The sequence below is a fragment of the Artemia sp. Qi Xiang Cuo genome, chromosome 2, assembly GCF_049724085.1.
Source record: "Artemia sp. Qi Xiang Cuo chromosome 2, ASM4972408v1, whole genome shotgun sequence".
In the NCBI taxonomy this organism is placed as follows: Eukaryota; Metazoa; Arthropoda; class Branchiopoda; order Anostraca; family Artemiidae; genus Artemia; species Artemia sp. Qi Xiang Cuo.
The window spans coordinates 80,095,550-80,117,454 of record NC_142795.1 but is presented as its reverse complement, the minus strand read 5'-3'; the positions used below and the strand labels follow the sequence as shown (position 1 = coordinate 80,117,454).

At 35.7% G+C, this 21,905-nt stretch overlaps 1 protein-coding gene across 3 annotated transcripts in view; it reads left to right on the top strand.

Moving 5' to 3' along the window:
- Sms (spermine synthase) overlaps positions 1–21,905 on the top strand; it is a 75,602-nt gene that overhangs the window by 10,036 nt on the left and 43,661 nt on the right. For 2 of the 3 annotated variants that reach the window (XM_089103331.1, XM_089103338.1), the window contains exons 2-5: positions 1,388–1,475; positions 6,343–6,575; positions 12,528–12,645; positions 18,764–18,886. In XM_089103331.1, the coding sequence (XP_088959457.1) occupies positions 1,409–1,475; positions 6,343–6,575; positions 12,528–12,645; positions 18,764–18,886 (541 nt within the window). In that variant the 5' untranslated portion in view covers positions 1,388–1,408. Of the gene's footprint in view, positions 1–1,387; positions 1,476–6,342; positions 6,576–12,527; positions 12,646–18,763; positions 18,887–21,905 lie in introns of those variants that run through there. The other variant, XM_089103343.1, reaches the window with a different exon arrangement.

Below are 21,905 nucleotides of genomic sequence, written 5' to 3'. Positions count from 1 at the left end.
TTTCCAGCAATCTTGATTATTATGATGGTTTTTCTTTTAATTGATGTTCAATTAAAGGAAACCTTATAATTCAAAATAGACATTATTTCAATAAAACACAATGACTCTCAAGCCCTTGGAGGGTTTGAAAAGGAGGGAGTTAGCACTTCTGTTATCCATAAGCCTTGATTATCCATTTGATATTGTTTTTGTTGTTGAGCTGTGCAGTGACATCTCACTTAAGTTCATACACTAGTGAGTAAAGGACATGATCACACCCATATGCTTGTTGGATCCCAAACTGGTGTGGGGGTACCAAACATTTTCTTCTATAATGGTTATAAATATGAAGCTCAAATATTTCACATAATATAATTGACACATTAATAGGCTAATACAAATGTACCAGGAGGGAGGCCTTCATGGTTTGAGGACAGGTGCTATTACACAAATAACTAAGCTATCTTGGAAAGTATCTCTGGTAATTATCATTTAAAATAATGCTTACAACAGTTCAAGAACCTATTAACTGTCATAGAGTAAATGCTAACCATACATTTTATCAAAGTCTCTTGAAAATTTCTCCTTAAGCTTTATCAGCCATTCACTTATTACACTTATATTTACTGCCAGATTCTCTAGGTAATTTCAGTATTTCATCCAGCTCACCCTGGTAATAATTTTGTTGCACTTATTTGAGAATTTAGAGTCTACTGGTAAAGTAAGTATTCCACTCTGCTCTTGCTAGAAAGGGGATCTGAGATGTTGACTCTTTTGGATAACTAAATTTCGCCAAAAGAATTTGAGGATCGAGTCAATTTTCTTGTGGATGAATTCATCACTTATATTTCTATTGTGCTTAAATAAAGATCCAGCAAAAATATGTCTTGTATGATTCATCACTTTCAAGACCTGTCCAGATCTTGGCCTATCACCGTCAAGCCATATGTAAAACCAAAACTTCAGATTGACATTTTTTTGTCAAATCCAAATGAGTGGACCATCCTCTAACTTTAATATTCCCTCAAATATCTAAAGAGGGACAGCAGCTGACTTGGTATATTGAAAAGATGTCATATTGAGGCAGAATAGATGTTCAATAGAAATTTCTGCTTGGCAGTTGGGATATCAGAGCTGAACATCAGTAACAGGGAAGGGATTTGGATATTTTTAAGAATGATATCACTCATTTGCTGGCACTGATAGATTGTAGCAACATTGAGCTTTTAACCTTGCACAACTTTGAGCTTTCAAGCTGTGCTTTGTCTTCCTTTGGGCAATGGACAATGCAGTTAAGCGGTGTAGACAAGTTAATGGGTAATTTGAATTCTGTGCAGTTATGTATATCAGCACAGAGCTGTGATTAATTATTTGCAAGTTTGAAACATAATTTTTGATGTTCTTTCAGATCTCGCATGAAAAGACCAAGATGACTTGGCCCCAATCATCTACATCCATACATACATATCTTTGGGAATTTTTGGTACCTGAAAATGGTATGTTTAATATAACTGTACTTTACAGAATGATTGATAAAAAAATTAAACTTTTCTATCTTTGTGAATTTTTGGTATGTAGAAATAATGGTTAGTCGATATTTTTTATATTGTAAATACAAAATACTGCACACATATACATATATGCACATATTATTAATGTGCATATAAAATAATGTGTTTTAAGGTATGATTGATGTACTATGTATAGATCCTATATGTGGGAATTTTTGTTACCTGAGAATGGCTTGAGTAAGACGTGAGTGTTTCACAATGACATTAAATTTGTTAGGAAGCTGGTGTAATTATTAAAACCAGTGCAATTAACTGATGTAACAAAAGCTGGTGGAATTATTAAAACAGGAAACTAGTGTAATTTTGTCTGTTGGTCTTTTTATCAAGAATAGTATTGTAATTGAACTGTTTTTTTTTTAAAGTAAATTTAAATAAAAAGTTAAAATATTTTAGCGTGAACATAGCTATACTGTTTTTTATTCCGTCTAGTATAGTTAGAGTTAATATTTTGGTGATGCTTCTTCCTCGCCATTACCTGTATATAGAAAAATATACCAAAAGGGGAATGCTATTTATATAAAAACGTTTCGGATTTTGCAGAACCTAGGATTGTGTTAACAACATTAGTCAAATGCTTATGTTTAATCTACACAAAATGAGAAATGATTCTGAATAGCTAAAGGAAAAGACATGGAACAAAAAACAGCAACAAATCACACTGAATTGCAAACGAAAATTTCACTTAAAACTAAAGAATAGCACGACAATTATGCTATTGTGGAGTTTAGGTGTTTCAGAAAATTGCAATTGAATAAGTAACATGTTAAGCAGGAAGGAGGAAATGAAATCATGACACAACCTCTTGATTCAACTGAAATTGCTGATTTCCCATCCTACTACTTGAGACTAGAAAATAAAACAATGATTGTACCAATTTTAGACATTTCAGAGAGCATAGGCATTGGAACACATAATTTTGAATGAATCCTGACAGCTAAAGCAAAAGGCATGGAAAAAAGTAGGAGGTAATGATGCACAAAAATGAAGCGCAAACGAGACTTGCTGCTAGAAGGCATTTGACGACCAGTATCACAACGAATACATTAAATCGTAAATGAGATGGGCCAGGGCCATATCCAGGATTTTTGTTCAGGGGGGGGTTTATTAATTTTTGACTTTTTTTTTTTTTTTTTACTAATTTTTTACTCAGTTTTCGACTAATTTTACTGATTTTTACCTGGGTTTTACTAATTTTCGACTTATTTTCGAGTCGGTCAACAATTTTTTTTTTTGGGGGGGGGGGGGTTCAAACTGGGTAAACCCCCCCCCCTGGATACGGCCTTGAGATGGGCAGTTAGAAGAGAATTAACAGTGATAATCACAACGAGTTCCAGAAGAAAACAAATCCTATAAATTGAATGATATTTTTATGCATTAACAGGAAGGAGAAATCGAATTCATGACAGACTTTCCTAACTCAGTTTTAGTTGCTTATTTGATACCTCATTACTTAAAACAAAAGAATAACGAATATATGTACTCCCTTTAAACAAATAACAGTGTATTTGTTTAAAACATCTTTTTGTTAGAATTATATGCCTTTTTAGTATTTTTCTCAGGGTGGTTTCATCAAGCCTAACCTGAGGCCATGACATCAAGAAGAAGTTCATATTATTTACCGTTAAAAGACGAGCGACAACGAGAATCAATTTATACAAGCGTGCCGAGTGCCAGGGCCCAGCCTGAAAATCGGCTACATAGTTTTTTTCTTAAAACTGGGAGGTTGACGCTTCTGGCCACAAAAGCGGTCTAAACGATAGGTCAGAACTTTAAGGAATAATTTGTATTTTTCCTAGTGTGGTTGTATCGAGCCTATGGGGACGCCATGACCTCAAGAAGAAGTTTGCATTTTCTACAATTAGAAGACAAGCTTTATGTATAATTTTGAGATAAGGGTTTGGCATCTAGCCAATTTTACGTTTGGTTGAGGTCATCTAGAAAGGTGCTTAGAAAAAAAGAGTTGTTTGTCTTACAGTTAATAAGAAATTGAAACTTTTTTTTTACTCCCTTACCAATCTTCCTCGGACCCACACTGATATTTACTTCCAAATTAAAAACAGAAAACCTACTAAAAAGGATTGAAGTTTTTAGTTTAGAATCAGTAAGAATAAAAACTTTTTATTGATAGCCTGTTCAAATTAATGTTTCGATTTTAAAAATTTCACGTTTTTGTGTATGGCTTACCAGACCATATTCAACCAAAGAAACTATAAGATTTATATATAAATTTATATTTATGTAAGTACAGCTGCCAAAATTCTAGGGAGGGGAAGTCATAAGATTTTCTAAGGGAACAGAGATGGCTAGTGCTCTAAGAAATGTGTTTCTTATGTCTACGTGCCTAGAATTTTGTTTATTTTACCGTGTTTTTCACGTCTTTTCACACAATTTTTCAGAGGAAATCTTTGCTTGATACGTGTTTTCAACTTTTAATTGATGAATATATAAATAATTTGAATAGAATTTTCGAAAGAAAACTAGTTCTGGCAAAATTACCTATTTGTGTCTAATAGCAAGTCACAATGAAAAGATACCAGAAGTGTTAAGTTTCTGTTTCACTTTGATTTTGTGCCAAGAAAAGGATAATGTTTCTTAGTAATTTTCCTCTTGGTTTGGAATGTTTAGAAAGGTGCTGAAAAAAGTAGAAAATATTATTTGTTGTATAGTTTCCCGCAAAATGTTAAATTACATAAAGATAATGGTGATAGTTCCGCTTGGACTACAGAAATAAATAGCCAAAATATAGAACGGAGTCAGTAGATCTTTTGGGGGTGCGATGTTGCGCTTGACATCCCGTACCCCAACACACGGGGTACGGGAAGTCAGCCCTTGAGATTAGTCCAAAGGTCCCGCTAGAAAAATTATGGGCTAAGATGTATTTTTTTCGTATTCTGACCTCCCCAGAAAAAAATATTATACCTCTAGCCCTATAAGAATTGGACCTGTGTGCATCTTTCGTGCTAACAATGGATTTTTGGTCCAAATGCTGAAATTCGGAAGGTTTTTTCTTTCAATTGTCCTAAGAAGAAGTCCTTGGTTGGTACACTGTACACACTGTACTTTCTTCGATTTAAAACCCTTTGATAGGATGCAGTTGCTATTCAAGTTTCAATTACAAAGATTTACAAAGGGACATTTACAAAGGGAACCTTGAAAAAAAAGAACACTTTGCTGGACTTCGTATTCCATACCGGGGGTGCTGATCTCCGTTTCATGTTCCTTCAGTCAGGAAGTGCAATGGGGCGCTGGGGGCCAGCCATCCTGTGCTTCCGCACACCCTTTCTGTTTGTAATTCCCAGATATCTCTGGGTACCCATTTAGAGCTGGTTCGACTCTGGCTGAGCTTAAAGAGTCACGACACTGACCCCCGTTCCAAATCAACCAACCTGCATCACCAAGACCCGATACCATGGGGTAAATAATGATGAGGAACTGACATGATTTTGAGCTTTGTTGGCCTTAGGCGGGCTTTGGCTACGATGACTTGTTAGTAATAGCATTTATGACAGAAGAAGCACCTTTGCTACTGTAAAAAAATACAAAATCTTTCGTCTAGGATTTTTTTTTTGTGCTGAAAATCTAAATAAGCCCACTTTGAAAGATATTTCAAACAATGGTTCCCTCCGAAATTCTAGGTGAGACTCTGGATCATCACTAGAGCCGAAGTATCATAGAAAATTTATTAGGAAACTCGAGATTGGAACTTCGACTTTCGTGGTTGGATATTTTTACCAATTCTAAGTAACTCCATCGTTTCTTCGAACTCCGATTGACTGTTACAACTTCCATTGGGAAACAAACGAACTAAAAGTGCAAGTGAATGTATGCATCGTCCTGCTAATATGCTGTTCGATTTTGGTCTTGGAGGTTTTGTTACTAATTTGCATCTGACTGAAAAATTTAAACTCTTTCACTGTTTAACCTTACTTATATTGTACAGAATATTACACATTTAGGCTGTAAGTCAGTGAATAAAGGAAAGGGTGTGCTAATTTAAAATGTTTTTCCCAGACTCTATGCCTTGGTAAGAATAACTAAGATCATGCATTTAAGTAGCATGTATTTAAGTTTCCAGGTAATACTGGTCTTCTAATGGCCGAAAAGGGTTGATATTATTTATATAAAAACTCTATTGAAACTATGTTAATTGAGTATCAGGATGTTGTCTTTGCCAACATTTTGGTGCATTGCACAGTGTGATTTTAGCCTGGGACTTGATTTCACTTACAGCCTTTAAAAACTGTTCTAGATATTCATTTTTTTGCGGTTGAGGGAAGTTTTGGGACGACTTGGAGAGACTCTCTGATTTTTTCAAGTATCCTACCGGGTCACTTGACGAGGAAGATGTCAGGATGTTGTGGAGGAGATGACCTATTTGAAATATGGCAGTCATCAGAGGGGAGGTTCTCCCATTGTGCCCAACCCCTTCTCAAGTTCCTCGAGAAGAATATAATAGTCTCAAATACTTTTTCTAAATATTTTATTTTCATGTTTGCAGGAAGTTTTGATTTTGGCATGACCCGGTGTCAAACCAAAGTGAGGTTCTTTTATTGTTTCCTGTGCCCTGTCAAGTCACTCGAAAAGGAAGTTACTAAGCCCTGGAGAAGGAGATTATAACGTTGAATACCAATTTTAAATATTTTGTTTATTTTTGAAGGAGGTTCAGATTTTGGCAGGGTGTGTAGTAACTAGAGGGAGGTTATCTGATTGTCTTCAGCGCCTTGTCAAGCTCCTCGAGAAGGAGGTAACAGACTTGATGTCTTTTGTAAACATTTATTTTTTATGTTTGAAGGAAGTTTTGATTTCGGCATGGCTTGCGATCAGACCAGAGAGAGGTTCTCTAAGTTTCTCCAATGTTCTGTCAAGCCACTCGGGGAGGAAGTTACTTGTGATACATTCAGTAGAAGATCTTTCATTGGTGAGCCTCAGGCTGTGATATCTTTGAGATGGCAAAAACCCTCCATAGTCACTCTCAATTTAGAAGTTCCAGTTCAACTACCTTCAGGGTCTTTCTTCAATTTAGACGTAAGACCCTTAATTGTGTTAATAATAAAATGAAAGAAAAATGGATTGATTCCAGTTTTGGTGCATTTTCACATTTCTAGTTCCAAATTATTTTATTGACTCGGTTTATGTGTCAGAAAATCCAGTAAAAATAATAATTAATGCAAACAATTTGGTTGTTGGAAGCTATATTATTTTTCTGAGGCCCAATTGACCAACTCCACGCTTTGATGTATATAAAGCAAATTCTCCGGACTCAAAATATTAAAATATATTTGCGCAGTTTTCTTGACTTTATGATTAATACATTATAATTTAAAGCATGTATAACACTTTTGTAGCTAATTTATCATATCTTTCCTTTTTCTGTGTTATAAAGTTAATCCGTTTGGCAACCGTTGCGCCCAAAGGACAAAACAGGCCAAAAGGCATGCATGCAGATTTAATAAACCCAAGCTCATTGGCAGTTCCCCCCCCCTCAGATGAGTCGTTTAGAGACTAATTGAATCAACTCCTATGTTTGTACATTTTCTAAATTCTAGTTTCATATTGCTTAATTCACTCGTGTTCATGTGTCAGAGAATTTGGTAAGAATAATAATTAGTGCTTAAAATCGATGTTAACAATTTGACCGTTGTATGTTATATTAAAAATAAAGAAATAAATTCTGAGAAAACAACGGGTCTGTTACCATTAGGAAGTAAAAGAAAAGAAATAATCACACGAATGTTTTGTCTGTATCAAACAAGGTGTCCTCGGCGCTGAGAAAGAACTTAAATTAAACTTGAAATAAATATAACCTAAACAAAATAAAAAACTAAATTTAAAATAAATTTTAGTTTAAATTAAAATAAAGAATTTAAAATAGAACTGCGTCCCGTTGTTATTGCCTACAGTCTATTGATGCTAATTGATATCGCATTCTTCTTCTTTTTTTTGCAAGTGTGTGTTGTTGTTTTTTTTTCTCGCCTTTTCCGTAGTGTATTCCGTAATTATTATTGTATTACTCTAGCGTACATGTTTTTCTTTTATGCACTGTGGTAAGATATAAATTATATTATTTTTCCAATGCGGACTAGAAACTTTTTGAAGTTTGTGAATTGACAGAAAAATTTTTGAGTTCACTTTGAATTGTGTCAGTTCAAATTAGTGTGATTTCCATATGTATTAATAGGATTTTATAGGTTCTGTTTGTTGTAACTTGTTCCAATTGGGTATTGTTTTTTTTTTGTTTGTTTTTACTTCTTGTAAAAAGTGTGTTTTTCTCTTCTTTTTTTTTTTAATTTACTCCTCTAGTGTTTTTTTCTTGTATGCATAGAGGGAACCAATAAATTATTGTTGTTATAAAAAATAGGAGGAAAGTATAAAACCAAATAAGAATAAAAAGAAAACAATCAAATGTAACATATACAAAGCTACTCGACGGCAACAAATCACGTAACTAGAATATGCAACAAAAAATCCTCTCCTTTTTATTTCGTAAGACCACTCCTAAAATATCGGCAAAAATATTCAAACAATTGGAACTGTTCCTTGAATAGATTATTGGTACGTCACAAGTTAAAACCGCGATGTATCTTTGCTATCAGTTCTCGATTTTTTTTTTCTGTGTTTAAGAGCTAATCAGTTCGGCAACTGGTGCTCTCAAAGAATCTTGTTGCCTGAAATTTAGGGAAACATAAATCATCTTGTTTATGTTGGAATTCATATTCTTCAGCAGTTGGTCGAAACCTATTTCGTTTTTCAGTTTGATTCTTAGCAATGTCAAACATGTTTGAACAGCGTATAGAAAAAGAAAAAAATTAGCTATATATATGGATTTTAGCAAAGATTTTCTTATTTTTAAACTGAATAAAAAATATTATGAATAAAAATTTTAAATTAATACGAAAGGAATAAAGAAAAATAAGTGGAAAACAAAATTATTCATTTCTGCAATATAATTACTGGGAAAAGGGATAAGGTTGTGAAGAAAAACACTTGAAAGTAAAAGGAAAGGATTAAAGAATAACAAAAAAAGGAAAATAAAATGGTTTATTTCTATGATATAATAACCGGAAAAGGCAAAACGTTCATTTTAGGATAGAAATTCAGGCTCATTTAGTTCTACGAAACGTGGTTACCGCTGAGTAAAAAAAAAGACAAAAAAAAATCTTGGAACACATAAAAAATCTTTTAATTTTTTGAAATTAAAACGAAAAAAAAGTCAAATTTACCCCTCCCCCCCCCCCAACACTCCGTGAAAGTTTCAAATTGATCCCTCAAGATGTTCCCGTGCTATTGCAGGGAAGATATCTTGATAAACTGACTGCGCATAAAGCCTTCTGATTTACCTCAGTGCTTCAATATAAACATATTCCCAGTTGTAAAGGGGCCTGGGGTGCCAAAAGTCTCGGTGACTCAAAGACAAGACATTTCTTGGTCACTTCATCCCATCCCCTTAAACATAAATTGAAGTTCTCTCGCCCCTCGTAATGCTTTGAAAGTTTCAAATTGATTCCCCAGTTGCTTCTAAGTTGTTGCAGATGTGCTATTTTGATAACCCGGATATGTATAGTTTTATTTTGATTCACCTCCATCCCCTCCCCCCCAGGAGCATAGATCCATATTTTTTATGGGGAGGGGGGGGCAAGAGGAGGTACACCCATGAAATCAAGGGGCATGGGATATCCTTCAGGGGAATGGGGTGTTAGAACATTTGTGAAAATACGAGCCTAAATGTATTTTCAAGATGTCTGAAAACTTGTTTTGGGAAATTGTTTTAATGGATACTGAACACCCAATGAAAAAAAGTAAAGGGGCATGCGCCTGCCCGAAGTCTTCAATATCACATTTTTCTTCAAGCGGTAATGAAGAAAAGTTACTATTTAACAAATACGGTACTTAGTTAAATTCAGAATATTGAATAATACATAATAAACAGTAAACATCCATTAAACAAACGTAAAATTAGATACTTGTGCTCAAATTTTACTAAAATTATCAGCAATGAGTTGTTGCAGACGACAGTATTATAGGTTAAGCAAGCTTTGGGTGGGCGAAGATTATTGCAGATGGGCTATTTTGATAACCTGGATATTCAACTTTTTACTGCCAGCTTCACCACTAATTTGTTTTTTGGAGGTGGCTCAGAGAAGTATTTAGAAAAGCGAACATAGCGAGTAGTCAGCATGTTATTATACGTTGATACAGTTCTATATTTATGGGCTGGGATGTGAATCCAAAACATAAGAAATATGACTTAATCAGCGCTTATTAGGCTTTTCAATTACAAATAAGGGTATCTGGAGCTATATCGGAGTTTCAATTAAATACTGGAAGTAAGCATTTAAACAATTAAATGATTCCTGGAGTGGACCCCCCCCCTACCAACTACCATGACGAAGCTACAACCGATTTAACCTATCTAGCTATAGTGCAAATATTATTATAAAAAGCACTAAGTCTTATTTTGTTTTTTTTTATTTCTTTTTTTTTCAGGAAATTATATTCACTCTGTCCTTCTTATTATACCTTCTTGTTCTTCAGTGATTCTATTTCTGTCTTATTTGTAGATGAAGCGGGTGTATTCATGTTTTTAAACAAGAAAATCTAATCTTGAACTGATAGATTTTAGGAAGTAAAAGAACCTTAAATATCAGGGAAATAAATTTCACTTGAGCTAACGTGGTGAAACAAGAAGTATAGTACATGAAAGGAAGGAAGTACATGAAACAAATTCATTATGAACCTCTTTCAAGTCGAATTTTCTAAAGACATGTGTGTTTTGTATTTTCAAATGTCTTAGTTGTAGAGAGTAGGTGACGTAGTGTTTCCTCTCACCCACTTTTTACTATCACATATGTGTGACCGTTCTCGGGGGGAATTCAAGACATTTCCAGCAATCAAAAAGCTAAAAACATAATTTATGCTAATTGCCAGAAAAAAAGCGAAACAAGTCACAGTGAATTCCATCCACCTAAGAAGTAACATCTCCAAAATATACATTTCGCTAAATGCAGCAATCCTGACATTCAAAATTTTTCCTCCCTGTCTTTCAAATCCCATGGCTCCATCAAATGTGGCCATAAAAAAACTACAGAACAAGGTTAAGTCACTGGCGAAGACAACCAAACGTTAACTGTCGAAACTCTATCAGAGAAGAGGGGTGGCAACTGCCCCCCTCACGCCCCTCCTAAACCACGCCACTGCTCCCTGTAAGTCAACATTTAGGGTCAACATGGCCCCTGAAAGTTTCAGATTAATCCCCCAAGTCGTTCCCGAAAAAATGCCCATTTGCTGTCTTGATAAGCTAGGCACATATGTCATGCAATTTATCTTACTATTTAACGATGAATTCTAAGTTCTGTGGTGGTTAATAGTACACAATATTTTATGAGGATTGGAATTTTTAGACAAAAAGCTTTTGATCCACGAATCCCCTTCCCCAAAAACAAATTTGAAGTCCCCTTGCCCCTCCCCCCGCACACTTCACCTTTAAAGTTTTAATTCAATTTCCCTAAGCAGTTCACGAGGTACTGCAAATGAGCTATATAAACTGGGTACATGTATTGCCTTTTGGTTTATAGCCCCTACCTCACAGTGAATAGATTCTAGTCCCACATGGACTATTGTGCCAAAACTGGTAGATGGATTGGAAGTAAAAAAAAACGTGGGTAGCCTCCCCCCTCATTCTGCCTTTTCAGCCAGGTCATAATGGGAGATACACTTGGCCCCCTTCACTGTGTGCAATTTTCAACCTTATCCCTAAGTAGTTGCTGAGGTACTACAGTTACGCTGTTCTGATAACATGGCAAAACACGGTGTCTTTTGATTAACCTTGTTAAATAATCATGAAAAGATTCTTAGCTCCATAGCGGTTTATTGTGGAAAAACTATTCTGCCCTCTCCCCCAAGTCAAAATACGAGATTCATTTGGCCCCACTAACTTTCTGTAAGTTTTGACTTGGCACCCAAGATAGTTTCGGAGATACTGCAGATATGTTGTTCTGATAGCATGGGAACACATAGTGCCTTTTGATTTAGCTTGCTACATAATCACGATCATACTCTTAGTCCCATAGCGACTTATAGTACAAAACGAATTAGGTGGATCGTAGAAAAAAATTTCAGTCCCTCTGCCCTCGCCGTCCCAAGTCAAAATGTGAGGTCCAATTGCCCCTCTAACACCCCCTGAAATTTCAACTTGATCTCCTTCGTCGTTACTGAGATATTTCTGATACTCTGTTTTACAAATTAACAACTCATAGTGGCTTTTATTTGCTTCACCATGAATAGACTGTGAGTCACATGGGGATTTTAGTGCAAGAACATTCAGGCGGATCAGAGAAATTTTTTTTAGCCCCCTCCCCCACGCACAAAATTTAAAGTTCCCTTGCTCCGCCCGCCCCGCAATAAACTGGCTATCCGATAATTTTGATCCGATTTCATATTGGTCAGCGGGGGTACAAGTGGGCTGGTTACCCTCCAATAATTTTCGGTCCTTAAAAAAACATTGCAGTCAATATGGGACTAAGAACATTTTCGTTAATAATTTCCCTGAAAGTTCTGAGAGCACCGCCTGTTTTCTTTTTTTTTTAATATGTATTAATTTGGGCTTAACAAATATATTTTCAGTGAAGTCTTATGCTGTATCTGTGTGGCTCTAGTGTTTATGCTGGTGAAATTCATTGGGAAAATTTTCAAGAGTCACTTCCTTTTAGAAAGTGACATCCTTTCCCAGGTTATTATCATTGTTAGGTTTTAGGTTTATTGCTGTTGTTGCTCTAAATGTTGCTGTATCTGTGTCTTATGCTGTATCTGTGTGGCTTTAGTGTTTATGCTGGTGAAATTCATTGGGAAAATTTTCAAGAGTCACTTCCTTTTAGAAAGTGACATCCTTTCCCAGGTTATTATCAGTGTTAGGTTTTAGGTTTATTGCTGTTGTTGCTCTAAATGTTGATATTGCTATATCGGCGCTTTTGTTTATTATAGACTGCCCGAGTAATTGAGACCGAATTGAGGAAAAGTTTTAATGCTACTAGAAGTAAAGTACTGCCGCCACTCAAACGAGGGGGTCCTGTAGACCCGTACAGATACTTAAACGCCTCAGGTATTCAACCAGCCTTATCTTTTTCCGCTTTATTTCTGTGATTGACAACATTAAATATTTCAAATTAAACAGTATTTGTTTCTAGTTATGAAATGATTGCGCTGAAGCTGTTTTGATTAATCGTTCTAGATATATCTATACCGAATCAAGATAATAATATTCACAATGCAAGTAGAATTCATTTTAATGTGGTATTTGGTGGTGCAAGGTGCATAAAGCCGTCTGATGACTTTGATTGACCATTATATGACTATGATGAAATATCTCGCTCAGGAAAAACAGTTTAGATGGATGCGTAGTGTCCAAGCAAACCTGTGCTTATTCAAAATAATCAGACGATCTAATCCATCGCTTTATTGAGTGTTTCATCTAAATTACCTACGGATTGTTTTGGGTACCCGACTGACTGATCGTATTTCAAATAGGTGGGGTTCATTCCCACTTTCTAGGGCTACAATGAGAGTAAGGCTGAGATGGCTAGGGCACGTTCTGCGGATGAAGGATGGCAGATGCCAAAGATGGTCTTTATTGGCCAACTGTCTAGGGCTAAACAGAAAACAGGTCGTCCGTGGTTGGGATGGGAGGATGTCGTAAAGAAAGATGCAAGGGAAATGGGAACTTCCTAAGAGGGTGTAAAGAAGGATGCTTTGAATAAATTGGGATGGAGAAGGAGCATGCGTAGCTGTGTTGGCCTCAGGCGGCTTGGTGCTGCCGTGAGTTGTTAGTATTAGTAGTTAGTAGTTCCTGAATCAGCTCCAAATGGTGATTTTTTCTTACTAGACAGTTTTTTCCAAAACGCTTTTAAATATTTTTGGTTACTATGGATCGTGGTTCGTTTCTTTACTAGTTTACAGTTTTCGCTGGAACCATGATAGTGTCCTATAGTTTACGTAACTATACTTTGGAAATTGTCATTAAAAATCGTATATCAAACTATATAGCCTTGATATTGGAAACAGGCCTTGAATTTTTTTTGATTAAAGTTTGTACTTACGTTATAAGCAAGAGTGCTGATAAAAATTCACGCCCGAGTTACTGCAATGCTTACTGCTAGTCTTTAACATGCCTACCCAAGTCACTACTCACAGTTTGTCCCTGGCTTCGAATTATTTTGTTAATATAAAGCTTTACGATCCCTCTTTAATATTCAAATATTAACCTTCCAGTTTACCACCACCCATTCTAACTGAATCTTTTTTGTTAGGTTGTCAATCAGGATGCTACTCTTTGGAAGTCGGTTCGTTTCTCTTCATAAGAATAGCACGTTTCCAATTTATGTTTGCATGATTGATTTCTTCACCATGCTTCGTAGCTAGAAGTCGACCTTTATAAAAAAGAAACTTCAAAAACACATAAAAAATCTATTTATATTCATTTTTGTTACGTTTTTACGAGTCAGAGAAACATTTTTTTTTTGGGGGGGGGGGAGGGGTTCAAACCCCTAAGCCCCGCCTGGATACGGCCTTGTCAGTAAGACCTAAAAATATTTACCCAAATATTGAGTACCATTACGAGTACCATTGAGTATCCAAAATCGATTCCCCTACTTCCAATCCCTAAGGCTTTTGATTAGTATGGACAGATTAGCAAAGATAGCCCTTGTCAGCCAACCGTCTAGGGCCAAACGAAAATTCCCAAATGGAGTGTGAGAATTTCGTAAGAAAAGATTTAAGGGAAATGGGAACTTCTTGAGAGGGTATAAAGAGGGGGCTTTAAATAGATTGGGATGGAGGAGGAGCATGCATAGCTGGTGTTGCACCAAGAGCAGGCTACATTATATTGCCTGAAGATCTTTCTAAATAGTCTCATAATTCCAGCTTGAAGGAATTGTATCAGCCAGTGGCTTCAGTTAATGAAAATTTGAGGGGGCAAATTTTTCGCTCTTTTATTTTTTTTTTTCAGTAAAATACCAAAAAGGGATTTTTCAATAATAATACATCCAAAAATGTATTTTTCAAAATCTCGGGGGAATGGGTAACAAAAATCAAAGGAGGCGCAGGTCCTCACGTGCCACCACCCCCAAATTGACGCCACTGCTATTGGATTTTCCGTTAATACGAGCAGAAATAGTCATATAAATAGGCTGAACTTTAAATGACAGAAATTACTGTGAGTCAGACTTTTAGTGAATGAAAATTGCCACCAATAAGAAATGGACTAACCGCCTCCCTTAAAGGTTTGGGTGCTATTGCACTTCTCTGAGAAATAAAAAAAACTGCATCGAATCTTTCTAATCAACCTTTTAAAAGATTCATTTAGCCATCAATTTCATACTACTGAATTAAGGAAAAATTATAGCCTAATTATAGTCTATGATTGAGAGGAAATTATAGTCTAATAGTGTAACTATGATAATAGTGTAGTCATATAATAAGCTTACCTTTAAAGAAACATAAATTACTATAATTAAATCAGACTTTTAACGAACGAAACTTGCCACACATAAGAATTGGACTATCCCCCTCCTAGAGGCTTAACATCAGTTAACACCAGTGCTAGTGCAATAACACCACATGTATAGTAGGTTTCTAAGCCGAAGCTTAAAAATTATGTTCATTATATATTTTTTTTACAAGATATTTGGAAATGACCAAGTAAATTGGTGGTCAATTTATTTTATCCTATTTTATCAATCTATATTATTTATTTTTTATCAGTCTAAATTACTATTTTATATTTATCTATTATGGTGATTATTTAGGCGATCCACCTATTTTTGCGGAAACACAAATTAGATATGTTTGCTATACTTGGTAGTGGCTTCTTCTCTTTTCGCTCTTTTCGCTTCTCTTCTCTTCTTCTCTTATTGATAACTTTAAATATAAATAAAATTTGAATATAGCTCAGATCAATACCCCGGCAGAGATGGGCATTTAGAAATGACCTATCTTTAGAGCTTACTTGGTACTATTGGACCGTTTGATAGACTCTCTCTGTACACTGCACATATCAGAGCTTGTTTATTGGCCATTCCATCCCAAAAAACTCCACATCCTAGATAACTATCATGCTACTATTTAAATGTTACCAATTAATTTTTTTCTTTATTTTTCGTTAAGAATTTCTTTCTCCCTGGAAGTTTTTTTGTTTAATTTGAAATTCAGGAAATATTCTATGTCCTTTAATGTATAATAGATTTCTTTGCCGAAGCTTTAAAGCTATGTTTATTATATATTTTTTAGAAGATATTTGGAAATGACCAAGTAAATTGGGGGTCAATTTATTTTATCATATTTCATTAATCTGTTTTATTTATTTTTTGTCAGTCTAAATTACCTATTTTATATTTATCTATTTAGGTGATCAACATATTTTTGCGTAAACACATATTAGGTATTTTTGCTATACTTGATAGTGACTTCTTTTCTTTTTACCTAGTAGTTAAGCTTTATATTAGGACGAAGAAAAAAAGAAGGCAAATTTGATAGTAACATTGATAACTTTATATATAAATAAAATTTCTGGAAAACTGAACAAAATATTACAAATGATTAAGCTGGGTGTTCTTTCCGTCGCATTTGTTTCTTCTGATTATGGATATATGGATTATTTTGAACGTTTTCCACGACATCAAGGCCTTTAAGTCTAGGACTTTGCCCAATTTCCTGGGATTTTAAGGTTTTATATTTCAGCATTTGAAACAGAAGTGAGAGTAAACAAACATGTGTGAACATGACAACGTTGTGTGAAAATGTGAGCATGATTAACAATGGTAAATTACAAAATCAATGCTCTACGAATTTATTTCAAAAACAACACACAGACAATAATACCGCGGGTAGTTAGCCTGTTTAACTCATAATTACAGCCTACGAAATGTCAGAAATAAATGTGAACATTTAAAGTTTGCGCGAGGGAAAATGTTAAAAAATTGATTTGGGTATGATCTCTTTTTTCGATAGATCCGGATTACATTATTTGGTAGTAGCCTAGATTTGAGACTATTGAGAAGGAAACATGTCAAGAAAACAATTCTTACTTCATAGTGCGTAGAAAAATTGCAGCTAACACATTTTGAAGGCGCTTCCGCTTTACTTACCCCCAACATCCTCTAATGTGCAAATATATATCCCAAGTTATATATTTCGCATGTGTTTTTCCGTTTCTTGATTTCGTCTGCGTTGATTCAATTTACGGGTACATGGGTCGAAACAAGAGTTCCGTGTGGCAAAATGGATGGGAAGCATATAATTTTGGCTGCATATTTGTACATTAGGTGTTGGGGGGTAAATTATAGCAGAAGCATCTTCAAAATTGCTATAATTATTCTGCATATTATGAAGTAAGAATTGTTTTCTTGACCTGTTTCTTTCTCAATAGCCCCAATTTTAGGCTAATACCCAGTATTTCGTGAATTTTTTTTTATAGTTTTGTGATAATTCCATTGGTTATCGTTTATACTATTCCTTTTCTAAAATTATAAGTATCCCAAAGATCATATAATTATGGCATTTTTGAGTTAGCTCAAAATATGGCTGTTTTCCCAATTTTTCTGAAAAGATTGTTTCGAAAAGCGTTGACGTTTGTGTTTATACACTTCCGTGCATGTTTTCACTTTAGCAAAAGTTTTTTTTTATCCTGGGCATTATGCAAGTTACACAATATAAAAATGTTAATGCCCATTTAGAATTAAATAAATACAATACTTCTCTTGTAGGCGACTTTAAAAAAAAAAAAATGAAAAATACTTCCTTCCCCGTCCTTATATTTCCGTGAGCCTGTACCCCTGGTTTGCTTACGATCCCTTGGAAGGATGGACCTTAGAGGGATATATATATCTATCTATCTATCTATACTCGATCCTCCTTCATTTGAAGGAAAATAATTGATAAGTGTGCAGTATGGATGCTGAGCTTATGACAGCTCTCTTCATAGCAAAAATAATTTCAATGTAAAATAGAAAAATTAGAACCAAATGGCGCTCTGTTCAGAGACAAAATCTATAATCTTTACATATGTCATTGCTAGGGCAGAACTAACGTAAGATAGTCATAGAAATAAAGGATAAAAGATTGGATTGATTTTGGGTTGACGCGTGATCGACAATGTCCACTGGACTTGTATTCAAAATCTGGGACTGAATTTGCTTGGCCTCACAGGTGGTGAATAAGTGAAATCTAAGCCTAATAGGATTGGCCACTTGTAGCATAAGGGTGGAATACCTTGTCATAGGATTGACAGATGACCAACAAGTCCCCTGAACTTGCAGGCGAACGGTGAAACATATAGTTTTCCAAGTGTATATAGTGCATAGTTGTTCCAAGTCCTTAAACAATCCCTGACTTCTTAAATATTATATTTAAACTGTGACAAGATGGGCTGATCTTTAAGTACCTACGACTATGTATTCATGAAGGACGTAAAAGGAAAAAAAACATTTAGCCCTAAAAAAGGAGGGACATATCGTTTTTCAGTAGGCTGCTACTGAAAAACATGCCTTTAAGTAATTGTGTCCCTTTGCTCTTTAAGCTTTAAATGTAGCTCACGTCGTGTCTTCAAGTAATGAAAATTTAGGGGGTGGGGGGTGTTTTCAAAATCAAGGTGGGAGGGTTACAGTCGTCGTTTATTAAATTTTTCAACGAAAGCACCCAAAAAAGAAAATTTTCAACGGAAATATCCCTCCCCCTCCACAAAAATGTATTTTTCAAGATCTGAGGTTGGGATGATCTTTGGGGTACATTCTCACTTCTACCCCTCCCTCTAATTGACGCCATTGAGCTTAATACACCAGCGATTATTGCTTTTTCTTAAACTTTGACCCCTGAAATGACAGTTCATTAAAAAAAATTTCCTCCAGCTCAGAGCCTAAAAAAGAATAAATAAAAGCTCGCACATAGTTCCTCTTATATCCAGCAACTTCTGAAATAAAAAAAATTGTTTATTTGAGAAAGAACTTGTTTTTCCATTCTTAGATTATCTATTCTCTTCTATGGTTTATTGATCGTTTATTTATTCCTCGTTATCTGTTTATTCCTGTGGGAAAGGGACGAAAACATGAAAGAAATGCATTGCTTTGCCAGAACCTTTGTTTATCTTGGAGGGGGGGGGGGTCAGCAGACTATTCTCATAGGAGAAGGTTTCTCTAGATTTAGTTGCTAAATTTAACCGTTTATTCTAGACGATCGACTACTTGAATATGACGTTGAAGAAGTTCTGGCTGATGTACAATCACCTTTTCAGAAGGTTGAAATATTAAAGACAAAGAATTTTGGAAATTTACTTGTGCTTGATGGACTACAGAGTAAGTAGCGTCTAGACTATTTTTAGGGGGGCTGTGTTCAGTTCCATTGAATACTTGAGACATATATAAGTTTATAAACATTTACATCTGGCAGAGGCGAGCACGTTATGCACAGATATCCCTCAGGGCTATTGTGCAGCTAGACGGTATAATAGTAAAATATTGTACTGGCATGTCAAAATATTGAGAGGGAGTAGTCAATAAGGCCCCAGCTGCTGATAGTGTGGTAAATGAGTTTCGTAAATTCGGCGGGTAAAGTCTCATAGTGAAGAAAGCTATTAGCTTTGTAGAGACAGCTATTTGTCGAGACAGAACAGAAGTGAGATAATTGGTGTTGTTTGAACGCGAGGCCAGAGTCCAAGTAAACCCCAAGGAATTTCGTCATCTCTTTCCGAGGAGGTTGTTTATTGTTGGTAATCAAATTAAGGTTCCGTTGGGTTTTCTTGCGATTATTCTGGAAGAGAATGAGCGAACTTTTATGGGCATTCAGTACGTAACAGAAGTGAACTCAGCAGCTATAAAAATGTTAGTATAGTCAGCGAACATTACAAAGTGTATGAGAGGGTTAGCTTCACTTACCTAGGTAGTATTATTAGTAAAGACGGTGGGTGCAGTGAAGATATTAAAAGTAGAGGAACCAAGGCCCAATGTGTTTTTTTCACAGTTGAAAAAAGTTTGGAAGAATAGGAAGATAGGTCTACAAACCAAGAATAGAATATTGGAAGCTACAGTGATGACAATGGTCAATTATGGCTCGGAAGTATGCGCGCTCCAAAAAACGGAGGAAGATTTGCTAGATGTTGCCTACGGATTGTCTTGGGTACCGAGCTGACTGACCGTATTTCAAACAGTAGGCTGTACGAAAAGTGTTTTTCAATCGCGCTTTCTAGGACTATAATGAGAGAAAGGTTAAGATGGCCAGGGTATTTTCTGCGAATGAAGGATAACAGATAGCCAAATATTGACCTTTTCGGCCAACCTTGTAGGGTGAAACGGAAAACAGGTCGTCCTCAGTTGGGGTGAGAGGATGTCGTAAGGAAAGATTTAAGGAAAATGGGAAGTTCCTAGGAGAGTTTAAAAAGGGAGGCTTTGAATAGATTGGGATGGAGGAGGAGCATGCGTAGTTATGTAGGCCTCACGCGGCTTGGTGATTTGGTGAGTTGTTAGTAGTAGTAACAGTAATTTTGATTCAGGTCTCTATTCAGTCTCTGACCTGTTAAGACATATTTATTCCTTTAAAGGATTAAATCCCAGTTTTTGAACAAATGTGAATTAAAAGGATTATATTTGGACTTAATTAAAGACTAAACTTCATTTTATCCTAAGCCCAAAAAATAACAAGGAGAGTATGCCCCGATTGTTACTGCAGGGCAACTTTAAACTGTTTGATATGCAATGACTGTGGATCATATTTCATGAACAATGGTGCTGGAATTGAACGTTTCCAATGGACTAAAAGTTGGCTATGCCTAAATTATTCTGTGAAAAAGGATAGATTAAACAAGAATAGTCCAATAAAGGTAATTACTTTTGCTGATACTTGTTCCAGTCAACCGCAGCCTCTCCCAATTACTCCCCCTCGTCGTCTATTGGGCAATGACCTGGCGGACATTCTAGCTCCAAACCTTCCAAGCAATAATGACCATCTCGAAGTCAACAAATCTAATGCCTCCTGCCAGACTGAAACTACTACTTGTGGCACTTGTTGTTCTAACCCCCAATCGGACTTATCACTCCTTTCCCTTATATCAATGAGAGATAAATTAGAATTAATAAGCAAGGAAATATCAGTAATCATAGACCTTATGTCGCGTCTAAATGAAACCCCTCCAAAGTCATCTGATGCTAATAGAATCAAAATCAGGAAATTATGCTTAATAAATCCCACCCGGATAAATATTCAATTGTTTCCTGGAATAAAGAGGTGATGAAACAAACTTGTATTTTTCAACAGTTCCTTGGTGATAACATAATTAAGAGTTCATCTGACCTGAACACGAAGTCGAATGCTAATAAATATAAACTATAGTTAAAGAAAGATAAGATACGTGGTCGTAAATTCACTGCAGATATGGGAGTAAAAAAGTTTGACTGGTATGATCTTTTCAAAAAAGGCAAAATATGTGAGTATTTGAATGTTTGCTAGATTTTTAATACTGGGGGTGAGTTTAAGGTCTCTGACTGCCAGCTATTACACCAGAAAGTTTGTTTTAAGTTTGGAAGGGGTCGTTGTTTTGGTTGTGACCGGATTCATTTGAATCATGGCTATGGCGCATTCAAAAAACTTTTTAATAATACCAGAAAGAGTTATCATCAACTGTCAAACTCTCTCCCGTGTATTATCACTATGAATATTGAGCAGCCAAAAAACGAAGTTCGCCTCACCAGCCCACTGTTCCAACCAGCCCTCAAAAGCGACATGAATCCGAATTATCAACGTCACCGAACAAACCCATTCAGAAGACCTCCATGTTACGTTCCAGCTCCCTCCCATTTAAATTGCCAAATCAGTCCATCTCCTCTGTCCCGATATTTACATCAAATGAACCCACGAACTTACAACAAGTCTACAATAACAAATCAAGAAACCCTGGTTTGATACATTTCTGCTCCTCCTACACATTTCCTAGAATCCTTCTAGCGAATGTAAGGTCACTGGTAAATAAAATGGCTGAAGTTCAAATTAGTCTTGACAAAAACCAGATAGATATTGCTTGCCTTATCGAAACATGGTCTGCAACTGAAGACTTTTGTTCCATTCCAAATTATGTTTCCCATTTTAAACCCAGGATAGACAAAGATGGTATCCCACTATCTCATGGTGGAGGAGTAGCTTTTTTTTCGTCGGTCTACCCTTCCTAATCGGATTCTTTAATTTTCTGAAATAGTGAACAACTCCAAAACCGAAGTTCTATGGCTATAGATCAGACCCAAAAACCTCCCAAAAGAAGTATCTTGCATGATTTTTTGTATTATTTATTACCCTCCTTGTAGTGGATTTAAGAAGGAGCTGACAGCA